Source organism: Ranitomeya imitator, chromosome 5 (assembly GCF_032444005.1).
Source record: "Ranitomeya imitator isolate aRanImi1 chromosome 5, aRanImi1.pri, whole genome shotgun sequence".
NCBI lineage: Eukaryota > Metazoa > Chordata > Amphibia > Anura > Dendrobatidae > Ranitomeya > Ranitomeya imitator.
This window is the reverse complement of record NC_091286.1, coordinates 655,575,352-655,586,446: the sequence shown is the minus strand read 5'-3', so window position 1 is coordinate 655,586,446 and position 11,095 is coordinate 655,575,352. Positions and strand designations below refer to the sequence as shown.

At 39.9% G+C, this 11,095-nt stretch overlaps 1 protein-coding gene across 1 annotated transcript; it reads right to left on the bottom strand.

Annotated features, from left to right (window-relative positions):
* Positions 1-298: 298 nt before the first annotated feature.
* On the bottom strand, positions 299-8,131 carry LOC138637920 (serine/threonine-protein kinase SBK1-like). Its single transcript, XM_069726841.1, has 3 exons — positions 8,035-8,131; positions 3,937-4,139; positions 299-1,072 (listed from the first exon to the last, which is right to left on the bottom strand). Exons 1-3 carry the CDS (start codon positions 8,129-8,131, stop codon positions 299-301), a joined length of 1,074 nt encoding a protein of 357 aa, XP_069582942.1.
* Positions 8,132-11,095: the final 2,964 nt, after the last annotated feature.

Genomic DNA, 11,095 nt, shown 5'->3' with positions numbered 1-11,095 from the left:
CCCTTGGTAAAATACCCTGATATTTGCACTTTGGACAAGCTGTAATCTTTCAATTCAGAAGACAACACAAATTGATGGTAAGCAACATGCAAGATTGTGAGCTCTACACTTGGTGTTCTATAATACTATCTTCGAGTCACCGTATCTGTAGGTCTGCGGCTATTTGACAGCCACAACACAAGCAGGTTAGTATTAGAGGACGCCGAGGATACTATGTCAGCACACAACTGCACTCTGTTAACACATTATCGGAGCACGCTCGCTCATCACTACTCGCCACATTATTACCTTGCAAGAGCTAAACGATCTCCACTTCAGATTCCAAGTCGAGGTTGGCATTTTCTGACCAAATCAGCAGTGCATCACTGGACGTAAAAATTGCTTCCACTGATGCATCACCTATGATGATGCACTCGATGTCCCCTCGGTTCTCCACCACAATGTAGTGATCTTCTTCTTCAATGACTATTAATTCAGTCTCAAAATGATTGATTTCATCATTGTCCACAACAATCTCTTGAGAATGTTCAGGCACGTAGTCTTCTCCCCATGGAAAGTGAAGGTAGTTGAGGACTACGTTTACTGGACTCCTGGTGGTGGGGTCTTCAGTGAACAGGGCGTGAAATAATTGTTGAGCACTGGCAGAAAATTTGGTCCAGAGTCCTGAAGGTGAAATGTAGCTTTGAAACCGTTGCCAGTGGATAAAGTCTTTGAAGAGAGGATCATCTTCTATTGCTCTTTCCCATGGATAACATCCAGTAAAAGAGACAAAAAGCAGTACGCCAAAGGCCCAGGTGTCAATGGTGGGGCGTAGGTCTAGAGTTTCATGGCGCCGCAACTGACAAAGCTCTGGGGACATGAAGGGAATCAAGGGTGACATTGATGGTACGAGGGTACCAATGGCTCTTGTCAAACCGAAATCACTTAGCTTGACATGGAAGCAGTCTTTGTCCATGAGTAGCACATTGTCTGGTTTAATGTCTCTATGCACCAGTGCTTGATCGTGCATGTATTCCAATGCTTTGGTCAACTGTAGCGCACAACGCTTCACCATCGCTTCTGGAATTCCAACCTGGAAAAGTAAAGGAAACCATTCAATATCTGTTCACTTAAAATAAGTGGTAATTTAAGATCATGAATGTTTTATCTCCCATGTTTTCTTTTAATTTTGCCACCATAAATAATGTTCACTGTGTGTAGTAAAATGCTTATAGGGGCAGTGAAGAGGAACAGGTAGTCTCAACACAAGCATTCGATAACTGGCATAGAGCTGGTGGGTGCCAATCCTGCTGGAGCACACAGCAAATGGAGGAAGGAAATGTTTCTAGCACACAGACCAGGTAAAATCAAATTTTATTTGAACATGGCATGACGAAATGTACAATTGGTGGAGAAAGGTGGCAGTTGATGGACCTAGGTCTTTATTCAACCTACTTAACTATGGCTAAAATAAAAACAACCTGACGCGTCTCTGTCAAAGGGTGAACTGCCGTGCCATTTAATGCGCCAGGTTATGTTGGTTTTGTTTTAGCCATGTTCAAATAAACCTTTTGATTTTTACCTGTTCGATGTACCAGAAACTTCTTTACTTCCTTTATTGTATTTAATTATTGGCCCTGTAATATAGTTTCTGGCACCACTGGTCCCTCACCTTTTCCATCTTGTGACTACAGATCTTTCCAATAGAGTTGGTGATCATTAGTAGAGTTAAGGCCCCTTCACATTAAGCGACGCTGCAGCGATACCGACAACGATCCGGATCGCTGCAGCGTCGCTGTTTGGTCGCTGGAGAGCTGTCACACAGACCGCTCTCCAGCGACCAACGATGCCGGTAACCAGGGTAAACATCGGGTAACTAAGCGCAGGGCCGCGCTTAGTAACCCGATGTTTACCCTGGTTACCATCCTAAAAGTAAAAAAAACAAACAGTACATACTTACCTACCGCTGTCTGTCCCCGGCGCTGTACTCTGCTCTCCTCCTGTACTGACTGTGAGCACAGCGGCCGGAAAGCAGAGCAGTGATGTCACCGCTCTGCTTTCCGGCTGACCGACGCTCACAGCCAGTACAGGAGGAGTGCAGAGCACAGCGCCGGGGACAGACAGCGGTAGGTAAGTATGTACTGTTTGTTTTTTTTACTTTTAGGATGGTAACCAGGGTAAACATCGGGTTACTAAGCGCGGCCCTGCGCTTAGTTACCCGATGTTTACCCTGGTTACCAGTGAAGACATCGCTGGTTCGGTGTCACACACGCCGATCCAGCGATGTCCACGGGAGATCCAGCGACAAAATAAAGTTCTGGACTTTGTTCAGCGACCAACGATGGCACAGCAGGGGCCTGATCGTTGGTCGCTGTCACACATAGCGATTTCCTTAACGATATCGTTGCAACATCACCAAAAGCAACGATATCGTTAACGATATCGTTATGTGTGAAGGTACCTTAAAGCGAATTTGTTATGGTCCCTGCTAATTCAGCAAGCTATAGCGCTTACCCAATAAGCTGCAGAGGGAACCCGGATACATGGAGCATGCCGGCAGTGCCGCATCTGCAGGTCAGGGCTGTCCTTGTCGCAACACAAGCATGGAGAGCTCAACAAACATGTGATATAAAGAAAAACCTTAATGGGTACTTAAATCTAGGATACCAATTTCTAATCTGACTTTCTAGTCTACATAAAACCATTAAAACTATTGTGCCAAAAGGGGGCAAGTAAGGAGTTTTTGCAGAGACAAGTGAGCCACAGGTTGGTAAACACTTTACTAGTATACATCAGTTTAAAAAAAATGTAATTGTGGTAAAAAAAAAATCCAGAGTTGTATCTACTGTATTTTTTCGGGCTAGAAGAGGCACCTTTTTTTTTACTCCAAAATATGTTGAGGAAAATGGGGAGCGATGTCTTAGGCTGAATGAGGGATCGGCGAGTCACAGGAGGCAGGAGCTGGCTGCTGCACTAACTCCTGTACCCGCTGCTAAACAGAAATGAATATTTACTGCTTTCCACAAAGATGGGAGTGGAGAGCAGTGAATATTAAATTCTTTACACTCCGCATCCACTGGCTTCCTAAAGCTGCTGGAGGACCATGTGTGCCCGCTATGATAGAGAATGAATATTCACTGCTCTGCTTGCCCATGAGACTGTTGACCAGTGAATATTCCCTTTGGTAGCGGGCACATGTGATCACCCATCAGCTGAGGTGACTGTGCCTGCTATTAAAAAAGATTAATATTCACTGCTCCACACGCCTATAGTCCTGGTGAGGGGAGTAGTGAATATTCTGGCAGCTGTCCTCTGCTTCTTGGCAGCACATGCCATGAGCTGCTTAAAAGCATAAATTAGCTGCTGGTATCGTACTGCTATGAAGCGCAGGGACAATAAGTGTGTTTTTTTTTTTCTTAATGTTTTTCTGATGGGGGGGCATTCCTACCAGGATTGGGATGAGGGGACCATGGATTGGGGAGATAAATATACAAGGTTAGGGGATATGAGAAAACATTGAAGCAAAATATGGTAAATTCTGACTCATTTCCTCCTCCTAACACCTATTTGCATTTTTATAGTCTGAAAAATACAATAGTTAAATATTAAATAGTGATGAGTGAATATTCTCATTGCTCGAGTCTTCTCGAGCATGCTCGGGGGTCCTCCGAGTATTTTTTTTTAGTGCTCGGAGATTTTGTTTTTCTTGCCGCAGCTGAATGATTTACAGCTGTTAGCCAGCATAAGTACATGTGGGGGTTGCCTGGTTGCTACGGAATCCCCACATGTAATCAAGCTGGCTAAGAGATGTAAATCATTCAGCTGCTGCAAGAAAAACTAAATCTCCGAGCACTAAAAAATACTCTGAGGACCCCCGAGCGTGCTCGAGAAGTCTCGAGTAGAGAGTATATTCGCTCATCACCAATATTAAACAATTAGTTATTCTGAAATACTTACACCGGGTTCTATCAGTGAGTGAAGTGTTCCTGCAGGGGCCAAATCCTGGGTCAGGACGTAGAAGTTATCAGAGTCCACAAAGATGGGGTGGGTGGAGATGATTCCTTCATGACTTGATAGCTGGATGGACACACACAGCTCATGGAGGAAATATTCATACTTTGTGTGTGTCTTCTTCATTAGCTTAAGGGCCACATTGTTTCCTTAATTAAAAGAGCAAAATTAATTAATATATCAAAGCAAATACTTTGTGGAAAATGAATATTACTCTAAAGTTTAGTCTTTAACCCCTCAAGAGATCAGGTAATTTATTGCTCCATGATGGATGGATCGGATTTGATAGATTGCAACTTATTTCTTTCCCTTTTGGCTCATTGGTATCTCTGCAGTATGATCACTTACTGATGGGTTGCTATTATAGATAATCAAATATGCAATCTAGAAAAGTGTAACCATTTTATTCCACACCACAAATGCTGCCAAAAATAATGCAAAAATTAAATGAAGTCCTCTTACCGCTCTATGGACTATATGGATCCGGTTCTGAGAGCCAGAACAAAAATATTTTTCTAAAAGGGATTATGTAGTCAATAATAAGTCTACAGTTGCCGTGTGACTGTAGACTGTGCGCTGCAAGAAATGGACTGTCCCCACCAGGAATGGCTGCCAAGTATGTGGTAATCATACTCCATGGCAGAATCAATGTAGTGGGCATGGCCTTGTGCGACACCGCATCTACTAGACTGGTTCTGGCCAGGAATCTGCATATTTGACTGTCGAGACACTGGCAAATCCTCGCAGCCTATAGTGTGTGTGTACTGGAAGCTGGCTCGGACTGGCCCATAGGAGAGCAGGGGAATCCCCCGGCGGGCCCCTGTGCAGATCTGGGCCCCCAATCCCACTGTATGGGCAGTATGTGCCATAATTCACTTGATTCACTCTGGATAGAAAAAAAACAGCATCTCATCATTCATTAACCACACTGCCCAGTTTATTATATAGAGATGGAGGTAAATTTGTGGACGAGGGTAAAGTAATATTTGTATACAGGTGAAAAGTGGGTCCCCTCATAGTCAATATTACTGGTGGGCCCTTGGCACCATAGTCCGAGACTGACTGGAAGGTTTCATATGTCGCAGTCTGTGACTGTAGACTTACCATTCTAGACCGGACTACCACTTTTAACCCCTTGATGACATTGACTGTACATGTACTGCACACGTCGTGTCTCTCCCTGTCTCGTGTCTCGTGTCTCGCACTGTGCCCACAACTTAACTTGCACCATGTCAGTTGTTTTGGCGCTGAAAAAATAAGCCCTCACCCGGCCCGCAAACACGAAAAATGGAGACACAACGGGTATCAGAAAACGGCACAATGTGGGTTTTTTTGTTAAGCAAATAAACATGTTTGGTATCGAAGTGGTGAAAACAAACCTCCACATTTAAAAAATAAATAAATAAATAAACATGTTGTGCCATTTTCCGATACCCGTAGTGTCTCTATTTTAAGGGATTCCAGGCTGGGTGCGAAGCTGATGATTTTAATGATACAATTTTGGTGCAGATTCGATCATTTGATCGCCCATTATTACATATTAATGCAATGTTGTGGTGATTAAAATACGAACTCTATGCCGTTTACCGATTGGATTAATATTTATATATTGATAGACTGGGAGATTCTGAATGTGGCCATGACAAATGTGCATTTTTTTTTTTCATTGTTTTCATTTGAATGTGGCAGGTGATTTGAACATTTATTTTATTTATTTTTTTTACTTTCAATTGCTTTAATCTCTTAATCCCCAGGGGTATTTTCTTTATTTGCATTTTCGTTTTTTTTACTCAACTTATTCCAAGAGCCATTACTTTTATTTTTTGGTCAACATGGCCATGTGAGGGCTTGTTTTTGTGTGACGAGTTGCACTTTTTCCAGTACACAATATGTTAAAACCAACGGTGTCATTCAAAACAGAAAAAAAATTCCAAGTGCGGTGAAATTGGTAAAATAAAAATACAATTTTTTTTTTAAATTATGTTCACAAAATGCCCTAACTGACCTGTCGTTATGATTCTCCAGGTCATTACGAGTTCATAAAAAAAACTAGACATGTTTGGTGTCAACGAACTAGTGATGACCTGGAGAATTATAATGGCAGGTCTGTTTTAGCATTTAGTGAACATGGTAAAAAAAAACACAAAAAACAAACTCTGGGATTGCACTGTTTTGCAAATCTACTGTACTTGATTTTTTTTTATTTCCTTCAGTACACAATATGTTAAAACCAATGAACATATTGTGTGCTGAAGGAAATGCAAAAAAATTCAAGTACAGTAGAATTGCAAAAAAAGTGCAATCCCAGAGTTTAGTTTTTCTGTTTTTTTTTTGTTTTGTTTTTTTACTATGTTCACTTAATGCTAAAAGACCTGCCATTATAATTCTCCAGGTCATCACTAGTTCGTTTACACAAAATGTCTAGTTTTTTTTTTTTTATGAACTCGTAATGACCTGGAGAAACATAACAGCAGGTCAGTTAGGGCATTTTGTGAACTTAAAAATGCTTTTTTTTTTTTTTTTACCAATTTCACCACACTTGGAATTTTTTTTCCTGTTTTGAATGACACCGTTGGTTTTAACATATTGTACTGAAAAAAGTGCAACTCGTCGCACAAAAAACAAGCCCTCACATGGCCATGTTGACCAAAAAACAAAAAAGTTATGGCTCTTGAATGAAGGGAGCATTAAAAAAACACGCAAAAATGAAAATATCTCCAGGGGTTAAGAGGTTAAAGCAAGTGAAAAGTAAGAATTTTTTAAAAATAAAAATTCAAATCACCCCCACACTCGCCCCATTCAAAATAAAACCAATACAAAAAAAAACACAATTTGTATTGTTGCATTCAAAATCACCCGACCTATATACTAAAAAATTAATCCAGTAAATAAACGCCGTAGCAAAAGAAAAGTCAAAGCGCCAGAGGTTTTTTTTTTTTTTTGGTCACCACAACATTGCATTAATATGCTTTAACAGACGATCAAAAGATCGTATCCACACCAAAATGGAATCACTATAAGCATCAACTCGTCCCTCAAGCCCTCAACCAGCCCCAGATCATGGAAAAAAAGATGCGAAGGGTCTCTGAAACAAAAGGCTGCGGTGTGAACGTGATAAGTGGCTTTCTTTTTTGTTGTGCTAAAGTAGTAAAATGTGAGAATTTATGCAATTTACACAAGATCCATTTTTTAACATTTTCTATCACTGGTTACATGATCCATACTATAAAACTCTTAAACCCATGCACTGTACGCGATGAAGCAAAATAAAATTCTTGGATTTTCATTGGCAAAAGTAGAAACTAAGCTTTTGTCCTGTAAATTGATTCCCCCACAATCCACCCAAGGAAAGATGCTACAGGTGGATTCAGAATTGTCCTATATATAGTTTGTCTGGCTACTCGCAAAAATAAAGTGGAAGATCAAATGTACAATAGAAACAAGTTAACCAAGAAATACACAACGTAATACTAAATCTACCCCATAGCAGTTTACACAGTTTAAGTATTGGATGCTTTGCTGTGGAGGCTTGTGCACCTGCTATGTTTAATTTATTTCCTTTTTCACAAAACAAACTTTGGTAGTTATATGAACCCTGAAATGCAGCCAAGACCGATACAACTCATCCAGAAATAACCCAGCTTTCATACAGCTATATTGCCCAAAAATAATATGGCTCCTGAAATTACCATGAACAAAAAAATAGCTTTGTCCTAAAGCCACCATTCTTAAGGGGTTTGAAGAGTCTCAGGTGTTACGGTGCTACTGCATAGAATTATTTTTTTAACTCTCTTTTGTCATGATTTTTTTTTTTTTTGTTTAACATAGGCAAACCTTTTTAACATGTGGTAAACCTTATGAAAATGATCTGGTGATGTGAGGACATGAATTGGTGACGTCTGACACATCTAAGAGCACTTATCACAACTAATAACCGACCTTTAGACTACATGGCTCAGGGAAGACTTATGGTTTTCATGTTAAATAGTTTCAGATATTAAAAATCCCATATGACTAATTCACCCTTGTAATGTTAGGCCTTACCTGTCTTCTTCTCAGTAGCCATGACCACTTTGCCATAGGTTCCGCTACCCAGTGTCTTCAAATACTGGTAGTCCTCCTCTTTGGTGTGGGTGACCATCGTAGATTATGATGAAATGAAAATTCAGTTGGTTTTCCTCAAGTAGGTTTTGATCCAATGTAGGACGAGCTGCAATCTCACAATTTGTGAAGTCGCTTCTCTAGGAGTTGAGTGCAAATGACACAGAAATGACTGCAATGTCCCATCAGTCTTATATGGACACCATGGCCATGAGATTGAGGTTCCTCCTCCTTCCATAGACAATGGGGTAAGTGACCGTCTAGTCATATGGAAATGAAGATCTCTCCTTAAACACAAGTCTATTGAGTAGAAAGATCAGCCCAGGTACAAAAGACATCTGGGTGGAGGCCATGCTTGGTTTATCCAGTATCTGCCAATTGTTGACATAATCTAACAGGTTGCTTTCTTATGTCAAGTAACACTGAAGTAAATGTGTGAAAATGGCCTAAATCCTCCAATACTCTATAGATGAAATAAATCTTCATGCTGTATGTAACAATGTTCTTTTATGTCACCTAATCATTCCAAAAATCTGCATCCTGCATTTACAAACAATGATCAAAAACTTTTGTTTACCCCAAAATGACACCATTGAAAATATATTGATGAATTCTGGGGGGGGGGGGGGGAAAGCCATGGCGTCAACAGGACACATTATTGGTTGCACTTGTACACAAGAACTTATAAAGTAATAATGAGGGGCACTTGGTGCAAAATCCTTCTTAAATAAAAATATTTAGAATTGAGAGTCCTCAGTGGTTGATACCTTTTAATGGCTAACTGAAAAGATGGTAACAAATTTCTTTCCTGCTCTCATTTAATAAACTTTTTTTAACCCCTTAGTGACCGAGCCAAATTTTTGAAATCTGACCAGTGTCACTTTATGTGGTAATAACTCTGCAACGCTTCAACAAATCCAGTGATTTTGAGATTGTTTTTTCGTGACACATTATACTTTATGATAATGGTAAATTTTGTTCAACATTTTTTGTGTTTATTTATAAAAAATATCAAAAATTTGAGAAAAATGTTAAAAAATTAGCAATTTTCTAAATTTGAATGATTATCCCTTTAATCCAGATAGTCATACAACAGCAAACCATTAATAAATAACATTTCCCACATGTCTGCTTTACATCAGCACCATTTGTAAAATGTTATTTTATTTTGTTAGCATTTTAGGAGGTTTAAAAATGTAGCAGCAATTTTTTATTTTTTCAAAGAAACTTACAAAATTTATTTTTTTAGGGACTTATCCATGTTTGAAGTGACTTTAGGGGTCCCATATATTGGGAAACTCACAAACGTGATACCATTTTAAAAACAGCACCCCTAAACATATTGAAAACTGCTGTCAGGTAGTTTATTAACCCTTCAGGTGCTTTACAGGAATTAATGCAAAGTGGTATGACAGAAATGAAAATGTGTATTTTTACCACCTAAATGTTGCTAACTTCTAAACAGATTACTACAGCAGTCAGACTCTAAAATTGCACTGTGTGACGGTACCCTAAGGCCACTATTTGGTCATGAATTGCCACAGCAAACATCAGGACAACAAAATCATGATATGAGGGCACCAATTGTGACAAAGAAGAAGCCCCCGCACTCTGTTAACCATTTATAATGATGTAGTCACTATTGACAGCAGCATCTAAGGGGTTAAACAGATTTAGATGGTGCAAATACTGATCGTGGCTGGTACAGCAAGTTGTCAGCTATAGTGTACAACCGACAGATGCTGGATTGTCATCTGTATGGGGAGGCTATTCTCTTATATCTCAGGTCAGTTAAAAGACGTATTGGCGGTCATTAAGGGGTTAAAGAGCAAATGTTTTCCTATTTTGTCTATTTTACTGCTTTTAAAATATTGCTCAACAACCCGTTCCCCCGATCACAGCCAAAGATGTTAACGTGAGAATTATTGATGGCGACTTTGTCTAGAGCAGTTGCTATACAACTTTACAGACTGATAAATTTAATGCATCTTTACATATCACACATTCTGGATTTATGACTGAACAAGACCATGTCGCCAAGTTCAGCTTCCTGTGTGAGGGTGCTGATCATTTATTCCCCCTGAACCCAGGGCTTTCTCATAGAGCACACTGGCCAAGCAAGTCCTCCTGTGTATGTCAGATGAGATGGCTACTGGCAGAGAGTCAGCTAATGTGTGTGGCCAGCCTTTGCCTTTTTGTTTATTTCCCAACAAATCTATGGTGACTTAATTGGATTGTTCAACAGTTTGCAAATATTTAGAGGTACTGAAATTGGACCACATTAAACAATTCATAAAAGCCCTAGTTTAAATTTGGGGCCTTTTTCACAATTAATCACCTTCTGGTGTGAAGCGATATTATTCAGGGAATATTTTATTACTCGGGTTGGCACAATTCCCTACCGTCCAACAGGGATGTACGAATGTGGAGTAGGCATGTTAAAATCAAGGAGTTCTTAAAGCCAAGAATATCTCCCTTTCAGCATTTGTCATGATAAATTGTCCGTGTGATGTGATATATGGAGTAGGGAAAAGGCAAATCTTGGTCCCCTCCAATTTAATAAAAGATTTGGATTCCCCATATTTGCTTGGGTCAGCCAGCCATCAATGTTGTTCTTTAAGGCTATGTGCACACGTTGAGTGTTTAATGAGTTTGAGGAAAAGTATAATTAAAAACTGCTGAAGTGGTGCATTTTTCTCACTCCAGATTTGACTTAAATACCCATATTGAAACCTCACCAAATAGGCCATGTGAACACATTGACTACAGGTCGAGGAATGAGTTAAACAAAAATATATTTTTCTTTAATTAAACTATGCCTGTCCTTCGCAGTATCTGAAAATTGTTTCACCACTACTGATCCTCAGATGCAATCTTCTTTCCAGCTTGACTTCCATCTATTAGGCCCCCAATGGCTCAATGTATGGCTGTATTGTGCAGCGTGCCCCATGTAACTGCATGTATTGGAAGCTGTCTGTGACATGCCTGGTTCCATAGATGAGGC

Excerpts from the sequence above, each read along its gene's own strand:
- LOC138637920 (XM_069726841.1), bottom strand. The coding sequence starts at position 8,131 with ATGGTCACCCACACCAAAGAGGAGGACTACCAGTATTTGAAGACACTG. Across the intron at positions 4,140-8,034 it reads GGCTACTGAGAAGAAGACAG|GAAACAATGTGGCCCTTAAG; the intron begins GTAAGGCCTAAC and ends CTTTTAATTAAG. Across the intron at positions 1,073-3,936 it reads ACTCACTGATAGAACCCGGT|GTTGGAATTCCAGAAGCGAT; the intron begins GTAAGTATTTCA and ends TTACTTTTCCAG.